General features: G+C 43.9%; 1 protein-coding gene across 1 annotated transcript in view; it reads left to right on the top strand.

Annotated features, from left to right (window-relative positions):
* GRIK3 (glutamate ionotropic receptor kainate type subunit 3) overlaps nt 1–18,186 on the top strand; it is a 292,810-nt gene that overhangs the window by 188,591 nt on the left and 86,033 nt on the right. Inside the window, exons 7-8 of the mRNA XM_030220007.1 lie at nt 1,116–1,259; nt 5,077–5,184. Coding sequence (XP_030075867.1) covers nt 1,116–1,259; nt 5,077–5,184 — 252 coding nt within the window. The remainder of the gene's footprint in view (nt 1–1,115; nt 1,260–5,076; nt 5,185–18,186) is intronic.

Genomic DNA, 18,186 nt, shown 5'->3' on the forward strand with positions numbered 1-18,186 from the left:
ATGGGTTGCTTCAGAAAGGTACCAACATGGCAAACTAGTCTTCTTCTGCCTTTCTAATCTTTGTGACCCCTGTCCCACCCCCTCCACCTTTGTCCCCTCTCTCTGGCATCTACTGTCTTTATTACTACTTCTACTACTTAGCATTTCTATAGCGCTACCAGGGTTACGCAGCGCTGTACAAGTTTAAACATGGGGAAGGACAGTCCCTGCTCAAGAGAGCTTACAATCTAAAGGTAACAAACTATGTAGTCAGTGTAGGTATCATGAATGGGGAAGGTGGTTAGGCGCCAAAAGCAAGGGAGAAGAGATGGGCTTTGAGTAAGGACTTGAAAATGGGCAGGGAGGGCGCATGGCGTAAGGGCTCGGGAAGTCTGTTCCAGGCATAAGGTGATGCAAGGCAGAAGGGGCGGAGTCTGGAGTTAGCGGTGGTGGAGAAGGGTACAGATAGGAGTGATTTGTCCTGAGAGTGGAGGTTACGGGTGGGAACATAGGGGGAGAGGAGGGTAGAGAGGTAATGGGGGGGCTGCAGATTGAGTGCACTTGAAGGTCAATAGGAGAAGCTTGAACTGTATACAGTAGCGGATCTATTGGTTATAGACATCAAAATCTTAAGTGAAAATATGCAGATAATTTCTCTCAAGGTTTTGTGCAAACTCCCTGGATAAAAGAACCCAGAGACTCTGTCCTAATGGAGATTTAAAACTGTACCTACAGTTTCTATTTAGAAGATTATATATACTCAGTCTCTTCACATGAAGACCTTTGTTCCAGGCTTTTCCAATGCAGGGCTGGCCCAACAATTAGGCAAAACTATGCAGTTGCCTAGGACAGCAGATTTTGGGAAGGGGGACAGAGAAAGGCAGCCGCGGTCAAAGCGAAACAATCGATTCTGGCAGTCACTGTAGGAAGGGTGGGCAAAACACATACACACAACCTAAACGTTAATTGAGGGGGTGTAAAGCTGAATGTTGGTCTAGGGCACCCTCAAACCCTTGCGCTCGCCCTTTTCAAAGGTCCTTGAAAAACTCCTGCAAATCAGAATGGTTTATTACGTTTCTCCACCTCTTGTCCATGCTCCTCTCAACTCCAGTGCTTGTCCCCCCCCTTTATTTTAGACAGACGCGGCTCTGACGTTTGATGCTGTTCATATCGTGTCAGTTTGCTACCAGAGGGCTCCTCAAATGACTGTCAACTCCCTGCAGTGCCATCGACATAAAGCCTGGAGGTTCGGTAATCGCTTCATGAATTTCATAAAAGAGGTAAAGCATGATTTGCAGCCCAAGCGTGTTGGTGGCTATTTTATTTCTTTATTTCAGGGTTTAAGCTGGTGTTTGGTGCTTGACATGAAGAAATGCACAGTCCCGAGCCTGTTCCAGACATCTCTGTAACTCTCTAAGTGCTGCATGGATAACGTGAATAATTTTACTTGTTGCGGTGTAGCTAATAAAATGGGTACAGTTTTAATTTTTTCAAAATTTGCTTCTTAAATTGGGCTAATTGAGATGAAAATGTAATTTGCATTGTACCATAGAAATGATAAAGCAACAGTGGCCTCTAGGGGTCAAAATCTTGCTGTTTTGAAACAGGTCAGAGAGAATTTCGTTTAGGGGCAGGTAAAAAAAAATATATGCTTCTTTCTTTTCTAAAATTGAGTAGAGAGATGTGGCAGCCGTGTTAGTCCACTTTTAAAGGTAATCAATAGAAATAAAATAAAACATGGAAAAGAAAATAAGATGATACCTTTTTTTATTACATTAGCTTTCGAAGGTTGCCCTTCTTCGTCAGATTGGAAATAAGCAAATGTTGGTAGATGACAGTATATATAAGTGAAACATCAAAGCATTTCAGTGACAGTCTAACAGGATGAGGGTGGGTTAGGTGAGAGACAGGAGGATGAGGGACAGGGAGATATGCATGGAGATAAGAGGGGGACAAAGCAGTACAATTTTATGGTTTATAATGGGATAGAAAACCCAGATCTTTGTTAAGTCCTGCCTGGTGGGTGTCGAAACATTTGCTTATTTCCGATCTGACAAAGAAGGGCCACCTTTGAAAGCTAATAAAAAAACACACCTTCCAAACTATCCTGCCTAACACCTTCCTTCTCTCCTCCCTTACTTAATCTTTGTACATTACTAATTGTATCTGATATCCTGGAATGACTCTGTCATAACACAACTCTGTAAGCCACATTGAGCCTGCAAATAGGTGGGAAAATGTGGGATACAAATGCAATAAATAATAATAATCAACTTATTTTCTTTTCCATGCTTTATTTTGTTTTATTTCTATTGATTTTCTAAAATTAAAACCAAATTTCAGCTGGGACATATTAGCAAACTGGCCTTGTAGAATAATAATCACTAGTCAAAGTGACCAGTATCTAGAGGCAGTCTGATTAAATCTTGGCTCTTGCCAGCAGACAGACCTGCCCTGAGGCTCTAATCACTGGCTCATTCTATAACAGAGCGGGGATGAATCTCAGAGGTAAATAGCACAGTTATCTGATCTCTTCTCTCTGCCAGTCCCTTCGGTCTCATAACACTTTGAATTTCCAGCAGCAGGAGAATGCGGTTTTGCTAATGCACATTGCAGTATTCATGGAGTGAAATAAGTCAGTGTATATAACTGAGACTTTCACACTGTTTGCCTTCTCACTAGATCCCATCTGTTTGGTTTGTTGATCATAAATGACCATGTTTCAGCATTAAAGAGCTAAGCAGTAAACAGAATGCAGAACTGGGGCTGGTTTCTTCCACTACTGAATGATATGGGTTAGCCCCACTGAGTGGGTGACATTTCAAAGCTCTGATGTTTTGTCAGTCTGTTTTACCTTTGTAAGAACGTCAATAGAGTAAGAAACAGCTCCAAAGCAGACCATTAAAATGGTACAGGAGCGGCAGCATAAGCCTTATGTGAGCGATGGTCAAAGCCAGAAGGATGCTTGGGTGCATATAAAGAGGGATGACCAGCAGGAAAAAGGCCGATACTGGGTTACTCTAGTCTCTACTATAATAAAAAGCACCTGCAACGTTGTGAAGCTGACTCCGTGGCTTCACTGAAGTGAAGGGTTCGTAAGGTTCGTCAGATTCGTCAGTCTGTCACCATCTCTCTCGGCCCCGCCCTCGCGTCAAAACGTGATGATGTCGAGGGCGGTGGACCTATCAGAGGTGCGAGGGCGGGGCCGAGAGAGATGGTGACAGACTGACAAATCTGACGAAACCTTACGAACCCTTCACTTCAGTGAAGCCACGGAGTCAGCTTCACAACGTTGCAGGTGCGTTTTATTACACTATACACAGCTCCCTAATTTTGCAGTTAAACATCGCAGGGTAGCTGGAGAGGGGGGGCAACGACTGGAACTGGGAGGGTGGGTGGGAGGGAGGGAGAGGGGCGGACCCTGAAATTTGGAGGGGGGGCGGATCCTGGAACTTGGAGGGAGGGGGGTGACCCTGAAACTGGGAGGGAGGGGGAGAGGGCCGACCCTGCAACTGGGAGGGGGAGGGAGGGGAAAAACCCTGGAACTGGGAGGGAGGGGGGCGGGGGGGGTGTGTGAGAATGAGAGTGTGTGCCAGGGGCCCCCCTGGGAAGAAGGGAGGGAGGGGTGGCCCCTGGCACACAGTCTCATTCTCATACACACACACACATTCTCGCACCCAGTCTCACTCTTTCTGTCACACACACACACATTCACTCTCTCTCTATCACACATACTCTGTAAAACACACGCACTCCAAGAAAAAGCTTGCTAGCACCTGTTTCATTTGTGTCAGAAACGGACCTTTTTTCCTAGTATTCTATAATGTAATCTGGGTGCCCAGCTGCCATTATAGAATTAGCACCTACTTTGCAGCATTGAAGCACCTGAAAGAATTGCCCCAAAGTGCCCAACCCTTCTATAAGGATGCATAAGTGGAATGCCTAAGCCCTACAGCATCAGAAATGAACTTGACAACTTTTATTGGAATTTTACTGATAATAGTTTAGTAAAAAGAATGTAACCACATGCAGACCTGGCTGAACCCTCAGTTTCCATGATTTGAAGTCCCAACCACACCTATGACCCTCTTGAATCCTTTTCACAATCTGGACCACGGCTGCCTGAAAGCAGTACCTTTATCTTCTGATGTGAGTGAGATGGTCTGACGTGCCGATGGTGGGCAGAGAACGAAGACTGAGCTTGTGCCTGCTCAGCGCCTTTAAACTCTTTGCTGGTTCTCTCCTAGTCTACCTCTTCCTGTAGGTCTCCTTAGTCATACACCCCACTGGGATTAAAGTCCAAGCCACTCTTCTGACCCCAACTGAAAGCCCCCTGGTCATGCAGCCAACAGTCCTGTTGCACCTTCAACAATCGGCCATGAATGTCTTGGGGTTTGTAATAATGATGCAATCTCTACCTCTTAGACATGTTGTCGGTGAAATTGTTCTACCTACTACTACTACTTAACATTTCTAGAGCGCTACTAGGGATACGCAGCGCTGTACAGTTTAACAAAGAAGGACAGTCCCTGCTCAAAGGAGCTTACAATCTAAAGGACGAAATGTCAAGTTGGGGCAGTCTAGATTTCCTGACTAGGAAATCTATTCTAAAATTTGAGAAAATTATGAAATAAGTGCTACAGAGGATTTTATACCATATTCCATCCATGTTGCCTGTAAAAAAAAAAAAAGATCTAAGAACCCCAGATCCACCCTCCCCTCCCCCAAAAAAAGAATTAAAATCTCAGGCAACAGGAATTCTTGCTGTTGATGGACACAAGAATGAGTTCTTGCTGTTGATGGACACAAGAATGAGTGGTCTCTTTGGCCTGCATGTTCAGACAAGCCTCAGAATGAGACTTTACAGGGGGAAAAAAAAGGGCAAACACCAACTCAGGGCGAAGACTAACCCAGAATTTATGGAAGATGCCACCTTGTTCTGCAGTATGAGCTACGACGGGGTGATTAATTAATAACCACAGTCCTCTGGGAAAAAGCATCAGCCAGAGAAGTAATTAAAATGAAGCTTTGTACAGTTGTACAGAACTATGATTTATGATGCATAATAATTGCCTTCGTGTTCTGTACTTCCCGCAGGCCCAATGGGATGGACTAACAGGACGCATTGTTTTCAACAAAACAAGTGGATTAAGAACCGATTTTGATTTGGATCTCATTAGCCTGAAGGAGGACGGAATAGAAAAGGTTGGCAAGTACTGTCTTCTGCTATCTGCCTTAATAAAACAGTGGCTGTTGGTTCATTATTTTAAAATCGTAACTAATTATGTTTATGAAAAACCGGTAGTCATTGATCCCTATAGGCGCAGTGACTTTGCTTAATATGTATTAAAGAATGTTCTAAATCATATCACGTTCAACTGTTCAGTTATAAGCATAGTCATTGCGTTGGATGAAACTGGAATGCTGTTTCCTAATGGAGTGGAGGAGTGGCCTAGTGGTTAGGTCCTGGGGAACTGAGGAACTGAGTTCGATTCCCACTTCAGGCACAGGCAGCTCCTTGTGACTCTGGACAAGTCACTTAACCCTCCATTGCCCCAGGTACAAATAACTACCTGTTTATAATATGTAAGCCGCATTGAGCCTGCCATGAGTGGGAAAGTGCGGGGTACAAATGTAACAACAACATGGAATGTTGCTACTATTGGAGATTCTACATGGAATGTTAATGTTGCTATTCCACTAGCAACATTCCATGTAGAAGCCTGCCCTTGCAGATCAGCCACGCAGGCTTCTGCTTCTGTGAGTCTGACGTCCTGCACATCAGACTCACAGAAACAGAAGCCTGCGCGGCCGCATTGCTGATCTGCAAGGGCAGGCTTCTACATGGAATGTTGCTAGTGGAGGAGTAGCCTAGTGGTTAGGGGTGGTGAACTTTGGTCCTGGGGAACTGAGGAACTGGGTTCGATTCCCACTTCAGGCACAGGCAGCTCCTTGTGACTCTGGGCAAGTCCATTGCCCCATGTAAGCCGCATTGAGCCTGCCATGAGTGGGAAAGCGCAGAGTAAAAATGTAACAAAAATAAAATAGATACTATTGGAGATTCTACATGGAATGTTGCTATTCCACTAGCAACATTCCTGCGCAGGCTTCTGTTTCTGTGAGTCTGACGTCCTGTCAGACTCACAGAAGCAGAAGCCTGCGCGGCCACATTGGTGATCTGCAAGGGCCGACTTCTACATGGAATGTTGCTAGTGGAATAGCAACATTCCATGTAGAATCTCAAATAGTAGGAGGAGTGGCCTAGTGGTTAGGGTGGTGGACTTTGGTCCTGAGGAACTGAGTTCGATTCCCACTTCAGGCACAGGCAGCTCCTTGTGACTCTGGGCAAGTCACTTAACCCTCCATTGCCCCATGTAAAGCCGCATTGAGCCTGCCATGAGTGGGAAAGCGCGGGGTACAAATGTAACAAAAATAAAATAAATAAATAATTTGTCAAGAAGTTCATTAATTGGGTGTATTGCTTGGTTCTAACTTTTTTTTTTTATTATTGATCATCTGGTGTGTGATCAAAGGAACCTTTTCAAAATGTGGTTGCTATGCAAGTTAAAATCTTATTTGCCACTGGATGGCTTCCATACTGTATTAAAGCATCTTGTTCTAATGTGGTGAACCTGAGGCAACTGGTAGACATCCCTCCCGTGGGAGGTGGTGGAGAGGAAAACGGTAACGGAATTCAAACATGCGTGGGATAAACATAAAGGAATCCTGCTCAGAAGGAAGGGATCCCCAGAAGCTTAGCCGGTGGTGGGAGGCGGAGATAGTGCTGGGCAGACTTATACGGTCTGTGCCAGAGCTGGTGGTGGGAGGAGGGGCTGGTGGTTGGGAGGCGGGGATAGTGCTGGGCAGACTTATACGGTCTGTGCCAGAGCCGGTGGTTGGGAGGCGGGGATAGTGCTGGGCAGACTTATACGGTCTGTGCCAGAGCCGGTGGTGGGAGGCGGGGCTGGTGGTTGGGAGGCGGGGATAGTGCTGGGCAGACTTATACAGTCTGTGCCCTGAAAAAGACAGGTACAAATCAAGGTAAGGTATACACAAAAAATGGCACATGTGAGTTTATCTTGTTGGGCAGACTGGGTGGACCGTGCAGGTCTTTTTCTGCCGTCATCTACTACTACTTTCATCTCCCTGGCATAATCTCTTATAAATTTGTGATACCCAGAGACCAATGCTTCCACAGTTTGCTGACTCCTAGTGAAGGGGCTCTGGTTAACACCATGGTATCCTTAGCGTTGAAGGCAATCTTCTCCCTTTGGAAGGCTTTGCAACAAGTTACCTACCAGGAATGGTGGAACCTGCTGCTTCAAATGTATAAATACGAATTACATCTTGCTAAGAAATCTTCCTGCTTTGCTTCTTATAGAGAAAAATGGCTACCATTTGCATCTCCTTTTAGTGCTCTGCAGTGATATGTACAAATTTGGTGTACCTCGTGTGCAAACGTTGTTGTATATCCCCCAGCTCCCCTTCCCTCTTCTCTTTGTCTCTTATCATAACTGAGCGTTAACCTTGTTACTTGTTAGGCTGAGCTCTGGTTTTGCTTCTTATTGCTGTCTGTTGCTATGTTGTGAGCTCTTGTGTATGTCTGTACTGAACACCAATAAAAGAAATTAAACATAGAACATTACTGTTGACCCACCTGGCTCCTCACCTTCTAACTGGCGTCAAATCTTGAGAATATATCTCTCCTTCTTTAATTGCCTTGCATTGGACTCTGGTGGCAAAATTTAAGCTTTAATATCGTGCTCATGTCATCTCCATTGACCTGTTATTGTTCTAACAGAGTTCTTCATTCACAAAATCAAGTCTTGTTGGAGGTGCCTTCTTTACAAGCGATAGTCAGAGCAAGTAGTCAAGGTCGTGCCTGTCCAGTTGCAGGGTTCTGGCTCTGGAATCCATTACCACTTGAAATTAGACTTGGGGTTAACCTTTTAAATAGTCACAAAAATGTAATCGTTTCTTTTCAGGGAGGCTTCCCCATGATTAAAGAATTTGATTGAATTTTCAATTTAAAAAGTATAAAAGGTAATGGCTATAAGTTATCACTTTTTGAGAGTATAGTACATCTCAAGTTAAACATAAGAAAAAACACACCACAATAATAAGCAAAAAAAAAACAACCCAACAACAACAACAACAATATTCTCTGCATTTAAAAGGTGGCTTGAAGTTAAAGGAATTAATCTTCGGATTGGGAAGGAGTGGTATGTGGTACAGGTTAAAATTGGTACCAAGTACATTTTAACTAAATCAACAGTCAATGTTGTAACTGTGATCTGCTAAGGACACTGTGATTGGTGGAGAATGAAATTTGAATACATAAGTAAGCAAATATTTCTGAGGATATGTGCTGGAATGGTAGAACAAACCAGCAGATCAGTATAGTATCTAAAAAGACTTGATTGAAGGGGCTATAATGAACAACAAATATATATATATCCCCTGATGCAGCCCTATTATTGGGCGAAACACGGCCTGTGTCAGGCATTTGTTTCATATACGGTATCTTCAATAAAGTCTTTTTAGATACTATACTGATCTGCTGGTTTGTTTTCCACGTTGGATTTTGCGGATCATTTGCCTTGTTGTTTTCCAGGAATGGTAGAATAAAGGATAAAATTCCCTTTCCTGCCCAACTTGATTCAAATTAAGATCCACTGAAGGTTCTGAAAACCTCCCCATGGGAGTAAGATATCAATATTTGATTTTAAACTTCAAAAATGTCCTTCAGATCTTGTGAACACCCCTAATGCATTACGGAAGTATGGACAAATTTCCACTGGCCACCACTTGAAACATTGAAACACATCAGAGCTATCTCCAGCCCATAGAGAAGTGTGGTCACCCAGTTGACCCAGTTCTGATGGTGACTTAAGGTAGCCAGTCAGTATAAGAAAAGATTTGGGAAGGTTCACAATATGCATAGGTGTTATAAATAGAAGCATTATTAGTGGACAGTGGTTATCAATAGAAATCAAACAAAATAAAACCTGGAAAAGAAAATAAGATGATACCTTTTTTATTGGACATAACTTAATACATTTCTTGATTAGCTTTCGAAGGTCGCCCTTCTTCCTCAGATGGGAAATAAGCAAATGTGCTAGCTGACAGTGTATATAAGTGAAAACATCCAAGCATTACTATGACAGTAAAATAGATACTATTGGAGATTCTACATAGAATGTTGCTACTATTGGACATTCTACATGGAATGTTGCTATTCCACTAGCAACATTCCTGCGCAGGCTTCTGTTTCTGTGAGGCTGACGTCCTGCACGTACGTGCAGGACGTCAGACTCACAGAAGCAGAAGCCTGCGCGGCCACATTGGTGATCTACAAGGGCCGACTTCTACATGGAATGTTGCTAGTGGAATAGCAACATTCCATGTAGAATCTATAGAAATCAAACAAAATAAAACATGGAAAAGAAAATAAGATGATACCTTTTTTTATTGGACATAACTTAATACATTTCTTGATTAGCTTTCGAAGGTTGCCCTTCTTCGTCAGATCGGAAATAAGCAAATGTGCTAGCTGACAGTGTATATAAATGAAAACATTCAAGCATTACTATGACAGTCTGACAGGGTGGGAGGATGGGGGTGGATAGGAGGTATGCATGGGGACATCAAAGTATATCATTGATATTCTAACAGGATGGGTGTGGATAGGTGAGGGGTGGGGTGATCAACAGAGAATACAGCTTTATGGTTTATAATGGGCTAGGAACCCCAGATCCTTGTTAAGTCCTTTCTGTTGGGTGTTAAAATATTCAATCATTCTGACTTCAAAGGTCTTACGTTCTTGTATGGTTTTAAAGTTACCTTTCAGGATTCTCACTGTGAAGTCACTGGTACAGTGTCCTGGTCCTGTAAAATGCTGACCAACAGGGGTGGGAGCCCTACTGGCACCAGTATTGTTCATGTGATGTCTATGTAAATTGAATCTTGTCTTAAGCATCTGGCCTGTTTCTCCAATATAGCATCTCTGTTGATCACCCTCCCCTCACCTATCCACACCCATCCTGTTAGAATATCAATGATATGCTTTGATGTCCCCATGCATACCTCCTACCCACCCCCATCCTCCCAACCCTGTCAGACTGTCATAGTAATGCTTGAATGTTTTCACTTATATACACTGTCAGCTAGCACATTTGCTTATTTCCGATCTGAGGAAGAAGGGCAACCTTTGAAAGCTAATCAAGAAATGTATTAAGTTATGTCCAATAAAAAAAGGTATCATCTTATTTTCTTTTCCATGTTTTCTTTTGTTTGATTTCTATTGATAACCAAGGAGATGAAAGGTAACTTTAAAACCATACAAGAACGTAAGACCTTTGAAGTCAGAATGATTGAATATTTTAACACCCAACAGAAAGGACTTAACAAGGATCTGGGATTCCTAGCCCATTATAACCATAAAGCTGTATGTCTCTGTTGATCACCCCACCCCTCACCTATCCACACCCATCCTGTTAGAATATCAATGATATGCTTTGATGTCCCCATGCATACCTCCGACCCACCCCATCCTCCCACCCTGTCAGACTGTCATAGTAATGCTTGAATGTTTTCACTTATATACACTGTCAGCTAGCACATTTGCTTATTTCCGATCTGAGGAAGAAGGGCAACCTTCGAAAGCTAATCAAGAAATGTATTAAGTTATGTCCAATAAAAAAAGGTATCATCTTATTTTCTTTTCCTTGTTTTATTTTGTTTGATTTCTATTGATAACCTTAAGAGTGGACTAATACGGCTACCACACTCCTCTACTAGTGGACAGTGGAAAGAAATATTATCTCCCCCCACAGGTCTCTGGTGAGAAAAGGACTGGCCCTACCAGTGAGCTTCTGTATTTGTCTCACATGGCCTTGCTTTTTGGTCCCTGCTGAGTTATGTAGATGATGCTACACTGTGAGTTTCGGCATATAGAGGTCCATTTTACTAAGCTGCAGTAAAATGTGGCCTGCGGTAGTGCGAGCGAGTCTTTTGGGCACACGCTGGGCCATTGTTTACCACATCTAGGAGATGGGGCCGAAAAATGGAAGTGTGCTAAAATTGAAACCAGCGCGTGTCCATTTTTGGCCTGAGACCTTACTGCCACCCATTGACCTATTTATTTATTTATTTATTTATTGCATTTGTATCTCACATTTTCCCACCTTTTTGCGGGCTCAGTGTGGCTTACAATACATTATGAATAGTGGAAATACAATTTGTTACAATTCAGGTTATCGATTACATTGTGAAGAGTTGATGAGATGAAATCAAAATCATTAAGGATTCAATCAATTGAGAAGAACAATGAGACAGTGGAAGGAGAGAACAGGAAATTAGAGGCTATATGAAGTATGTGGTGTACATTATTCTGTGAGTAGAGGTATGAGTGTGGTGAGATTAAGGGTTGAGAGTTCATAAATGGATGTATTAATGTATTACTGAACAGTGAGTGTGAGCTTTATGTGTTTTGGTTCTTTCCGTAAATTTTCTCCAAAAGATGTGTCTTCAATGACTTGCGGAAGTTGGTTTGTTCATAGATCGTTTTCAGGTTCCACGGCAGTTTGTTCCAGTACTGCGTGCTCATGTAAGAAAAGGTCTTGTATTTCAGGCCCTTGCAGTTAGGGAAGTGGAGGTTGAGGAAAGTTCGGGATGATCTTTTAGCGTTTTTGGGTGGTAAGTCTATTAATTCAGACATGTAGGCTGGGGCTTCGCCGTGAATGATTTTGTGGACTAATGTGCATACTTTAAAAGTGACGCGTTCCTTGAGTGGGAGCCAGTGTAGCTTCTTTCGCAAGGGTTTTGCACTTTCATATTTTGGTAGTCCGAAGATAAGTCTGGCTGCTGTATTCTGGGCTGTTTGAAGTTTCCTCAGGATTTGCTCTTTGCAGCCTGCGTACAGTGAGTTGCAGTAATCCAGATAGCAGTAAGGTCTCACGTGCTACCCATGCGGTAAGCAAGCAGCACGCGCCAACTGCTATTTACCACCAGTAGATTGACAATAGAGAATTGTATGGGGACAGAAATCTTGCCTGTCTCCGCCTGACCCACCCGTCCCCGCAAGAATTTAGCCTGTCCCCACCTATCCCCGCAAGAATTTAATGGTACATTCCAGTCGGCTCTCTCAGTTTCTCTCTGGGTTCGAGCCACAGCACTGCAGGCAAGGGAGGAACAGAAGTTGGAACTTGGAGCACCCTGGTGTGCACATGTATTTTGGTAAGTGAGAGGCTGGCACAATTGCGGCGCACACTTCCATGGGAACCTCACAGGAACGGCTTCCATCCCCACGGGAACCCTGCAGAACTGCTTCCGTCCCTGTGGGAACCCCACAGGTTCCGCGGGATTTCCGCGAACCCTGTTCCCGTGCAAGTCTCTTATTGAGAATCCCTGTTCTACTTCCCAGGCTTTTACTGGTGATATGCACTGGCTTCACGGTTTTCAAACAACAGAAATTAAGAAGGCTTTCATTGCCTATCAGATCCCTGTGAAAATGACGTGAAGAGTGTGTGTGTGGGGGGGGGGGGCGGGGGAAGGGGTGATAGGGGTTTCCAACACAGCAAAAACTTTCCTTTTCTTGGTATTTCAACTATAAATTCTCTAAACCGTGATTACAGATCACAGACAGATTGCTGCTTGCAGTTTTCCAGTCATGCTATGAAAAAATTGGACCCGTGCAGACCAGAAGACTCCATTCTGTCTCTGTGTCACTCTGCTCGTAATCTAGGCTGACACAGTGATGAGAGCTAAACTACTTACTGTTAGGATCACACTGTTGCCAACTGCCCTCTTAATACATTGACTGACGCAAAGCTAAATATGTACTGACCTTGCTTACAGAGTACTAACACGCACTCCAAAGTGAAAATGCTCTGGCTTCAGAAAAAGTATCAAATGTTTAAAACTACATCTTTATTTAAAAGTACATTTGTCATGATTAAATCGAGAAACTTAGCAGGTGGCAGCAAATGACTGCTTGACCTACTCAGCCTATCTTGGTTGTCACAGGTCTTACTTGATTGTGGTCATCTCCGTTCCTTCACGACTAAGGACCCTTTATATCTGTCCCATGTGTATTTTAAATTCTGACACTATTTTATACCTACAATCTTCACAGGAAGTCTGACGAGGTGTCCAGCACTCATAAGCACCGCCATACTGGGAAAAGACCAAGGGTCCATCAAGCCCAGCATCCTGTCTCCGACAGCGGCCAATGCAGGCTTCAAGAACCCGGCAACCCCCCCCCCCCCCAAAAAAAAAAAATAATAATAATAATTTTTTAATAATGTTCAATGGACTTTTCCTTCAGGAATCTGTCCAAACCCCCCTTAAACTCCGTAAGGCCAACTGCTGTCACTACATTCTCCGGCAACGAGTTCCAGAGTCCAACTACACGCTGAGTAAAGAAAAACTTTCTCCTATTTGTTTTAGATCTACCATATTCTAGCTTCATCTTGTGTCCTTTGGTTCTATTATTGTTAAACAAGCGCTTCACATCTGTCCGCTCTACTCCGCTCATTATCTTGTAGACTTCTATCATATCACCCCTCAGCCGCCTTTTCTCCAAGCTGAAGAGCCCTAACCTTCTCAGCCTTTCCTCATAGGGAAGTCGTTCTATCCCTTTTATCATTTTCGTTGCCCTTCTGTGCACCTTCTCCAATTCCTTTATATCTTTTTTGAGATGCGGCGACAGAATTGGACACAATATTCGAGGTGCGGTCGCACCAAGGAGCAATGCAACGGCATTATAACATCCTTGTGTTTGTTTTCCTTCCCTTTCTTAATAATACCCAACATTCTGTGCGCTTTCTTAGCCGCCGCAGCACACTGAGCAGAAGTTTTCAACGTCTTATCAACGATGCCTCCCAGATCCCTTTCTAGGTCTGTGACTCCTAACGCGGAACGTTGCATGACATAGCTGTAATTCGGGTTCCTCTTACCCACATGCATCACTTTGCACTTGTCAACACTGAACTTCATCTGCCACTTGGACGCCCAATCCCCCAGTCTCTCGAGGTCCTCCTGTAATCTTTCACACTCCTCCCGCGACTTGACGACCCTGAATAACTTTGTGTCATCTGTGAATTTAATTACCTCACTAGTTACTCCCATCTCTAGATCATTTATAAATATGTTAAAAGCAGCGGTCCCAGCATAGACCCCTGCGGGACCCCACTAACCACCCTTCTCCATTGAGAATACTGACCATTCAATCCTACTCTCTGCTTCCTATCTTTCAACCAGCTCTTAATCCATATTAATACCCTACCTCCGATCCCATGACTCTCCAAAGTGAAAGATAATTTCCCACTTTCCTTTTGAGCCTCCCTCCCTTCAGCTTCATAAAATCACTCCCCCTCCTTGAACTTTTCATTCTGCAGAAAAGGCTTCCTTCTAGTGCTTTATTTAAGCCTGGTAGATAAATGAAAGTCTGTATCATATCTTCCCTTTCTCTTCTCTCTTCTAGAGTGTACACCTATAACTATTCCAGTTTCTTTGTACATGGCTTCTAGTTGAGACCATTAACCCTTTTGGTGACCTTGCTTTGAAACACCTCAACCCAGGGGTGTAGCTAGGTGGGGCCACGGGGGCATGGGCCCCCACAGATTTAGCCCTGGCCCCCTCTACTTTTGACCCGGCCCCCTCTAATTTTGACGCCCCCTCCTGCCGCCTCCGCCAACCCTCCCCCGCCACCGCCAGGTACCCAACCCCCGCCAGCCGAAGTCTTCTTCAGCGCTGGTCTCCGGCGTGTTCGCTGTCTGTGAGTCCTGACTCCTGATGTTCTGCATGTGTGCACGCAGGATGTCAGGACTCACAGAAACAGGTCAGCAAATGCGCCGGAGTCCTTTTACCTAGCTGCGGGAAAAAGGGCCCCATGTTAACCATAGAGGATGTTTTTCCCATGCGCCAGGGCCCTTTTTACCACAGCGGGTAAAAAGCCCCCAGACAAACATGGCCACGCAGCAAGAGAGCCCTAACCCGGCGGTAACTGGGCAGAATGTGGCAATGCCCGATTACCATTGGGTTACTATGCACAAGTCATTTCTGAGAGGGGGGGGGGGTTAACCCCAGAAATGGCATAAACTCGGGTCAGAACTACCACCGGCGGCTACATTGGGCCCGCGGTAGTCCTGATTTAGCGTTCGGTAAGCCCACATTGAGCTTATTGATGCTTTTGTAAAAAAACTCCCTTAACTGGCCAGATTAACCACATACTTAAGACCACGTAAAAGTCAGTCCTATCTTTATGTGGTAACACATAGTCGGTTAAGTACTGAATATCGCGCTTAACAGGCTATGGGGCCCTGTTAAGATGCGTTAGCATTTTTAACATGCCTACAGTTAGTGCGTGCGTTAACTGTATAGGTGCCTATAAGGGTATTGTATGCATGTACACTGTTATTGCGTGTACATGCTTAACGTGCATTAAAAACACCAACACTCCTATAATAGTAACATAGTAGATGACGGCAGAAAAATGAGGCTTAGAAAACAGGACCCCGTGTGTTAGCCAACTTTTGAAACCTGGAAATTCAATGCCAGAGCCCAGACGTGGCTCGGCATTGAATTTCTGGGTTTAACACTGGCTACAGTTGGCAGTCGGTGACGATATTCAGCCTCTATTCATATAGCTAAGTGGTTTAGTTTATGACAGCGCAATGCCTACACCCAGCCCTAGCTCTGCCAGGGCACTCTCCGAATAGTGGCATGGCATTTTGTAAGAATTTTCATTGGCTAAAGATATAAGTACTTTTGAATATTGATCCATTTCATCCTCCAGTAAAGATTATTGGTTGACGTCTAGTGTCTCTGGTCTGTTTCGAAGCACCATTCCTTCCTCCTCTCCAGTTCTTGTTAATACATAATATTTTACTAATGCAATGCCAAGCTGCTGGTTACAAAGATGGCATCGTTCTACTGTCCTTAATCTCCTCATAAGATGATACTCGTGTACACACATCACTGTTGAACCCTTACACTGTAATATTATCCACCGTAAGCCCACAGGAAGCTGATAAATCCTTTGCATACTCAGAGAGGATGTTCTCATTCCTTTTTAATCTTTAGTCAACACAAGAGATTTGTAGCCCAATTTTGTTTCAGTCTGTTTGTTTTGTCAACGAAGACTTTAACCTGCTCAAGCCTCGAGCTTCTGCCGGCAGCTAATCTGGGGTAATGATATGCCCGAATGTGATTGAATCTGAAAATGTGTTCAGCGTTGCTCTTACAAACTTCTATTTGTTGAGTGTCAATAAAAAAAGTACGGATGTTCTAAGGATTAAAATGGCATTACCCGGGAGAGCTTATTCACCTTTTCACTATCATGCTCTCAGTTTTGTTGATGAAATATTCATACGTCTGAACTCCGAAGTTGTCTGAAACTGGGTCTGGAGCTCTGACCTAAATTACGAGGCAACTGTTATCATTGTAGGAAGTTTCATCAAAGCGCTGATAGACAAAAGCTGCAGGAAATGATGCCATTTATTGATTGATTAGGATTTATGTACCACCTTTTTGAAGAAATTCGCCCAAGTTGGTGTACAGCAAGAATAAGCAGGACTTAAGCAATATATAATTACAGCGGTAAAAAGTGTAACGCAAATGCAACAGCTTAGGATTGACAGATAAAGGTTGAATATGAGAATCCCTATACCTTGAGAAGCAAAGTTGCTGAATATTATAAAAACATAATAAAGTGTCAAAATTTTGTGCTATAATCTCGTTGAAGTTAGCTGTGAAAGCATTGACTAACTGACGACTTAGGTCAAAGTCGAAAGCTTGTTTTGAATTTGATATATTTTGATGGAAAACAGAATTTCAGCAGCCTGGAGCACACTGGAATCTTAAGTGGATTTTAGAAAGAATGAACTAATTAGAACTGAGACTTCCAGGTTGGGATGTCTCAAGCTCTGCTAGTATTGAGAGATCAAAATAGCGCACGTCATATTTCGTAAATTACTGAAGACCTTCTTGTTTAGGAAAATTTGGGGGGATGTAAATCATTAATTTACATAGAGGGGCATAATTGAACAAAAACGTCTATCTCCATGGGCGTTTATCTCCGAGAACGGGTCCGTGAAGGGGCGGACCGAACCGTATTTTAGAAAAAAAATAGACGTCCATGTTTTATTCGACAATTTGTGAGCTGGACGTTTTTGTTTTTCAGCGATAATGGAAAATGAAAGCGCCCAGCTCAAAAACGAATAAATCCAAGGCATTTGTTCGTGGGAGGGGCCAGGATTCGTAGTGCACTGGTCCCCCTCACATGCCAGGACACCAACCGGGCACCCTAGGGGGCACTTTTACAAAAACAAAAAAAAGGTAAAAGAGCTCCCAGGTGCATAGCACCCTTCCCTTGTGTGTTGAGCCCCCCAAATCCCCCTCAAAATCCACTGCCCACAAGTCTACACTATTACCATAGCCCTAAGGGGTGAAGGGGGGCACCTACATGTGGGTACAGTGGGTTTGGGGGGGTTGGACGACTAAGCATTAAGCAGCACAATTGTAACAGGTAGGGGGGATGGGCCTGGGTCCACCTGCCTGAAGTCCACTGCACCCCCTAACAACTGCTCCAGGGACCTGCATACTGCTGCCAGGGAGGTGGGTATGACATTTGAGGGTGAAAATAAAAAGTTGTGAAACATCATGTTTTGTGGTGGGAGGGGGTTAGTGACCACTGGGGGAGTCAGAGGAGGTCATCCCCGATTCCCTCTGGTGGTAATCTGGTCATTTAGGGCACTTTTTGGGGCCTTATTCGTGAAAAAACAGGGTCCAGGAAAAGTGCCCTAAATTCTCGCTAAAAACGCATATTTTTCTTCCATTATCGGTGAAAGGTGCCCATCTCTGATCGCCCGATAACCACGCCCCAGTTCCGCCTTCACCACGCCTTCGACACGCCCCCATCAACTTTGTCCGCATCCGCGACGGAGTGCAGTTGAAAACGTCCAAATTCGTCTTTCGATTATACCGCTTTATTCGTTTTTGTGAGATAAACGTCTATCTCCCGATTTGGGTCGCAATATAGGCGTTTTTCTTTGTCAATTATAAGCTGGATAGTAACATAGTAGATGACGGCAGAAAAAGACCTGCACGGTCCATCCAGTCTGCCCACGATAAACTCATATGTGTCTACCTTACCTTGATTTGTACCTGTCTTTTTCAGGGCACAGACCGTATAAGTCTGTCCAG

The sequence above is a fragment of the Microcaecilia unicolor genome, chromosome 11 (assembly GCF_901765095.1).
Source record: "Microcaecilia unicolor chromosome 11, aMicUni1.1, whole genome shotgun sequence".
NCBI classification, from domain to species: Eukaryota; Metazoa; Chordata; class Amphibia; order Gymnophiona; family Siphonopidae; genus Microcaecilia; species Microcaecilia unicolor.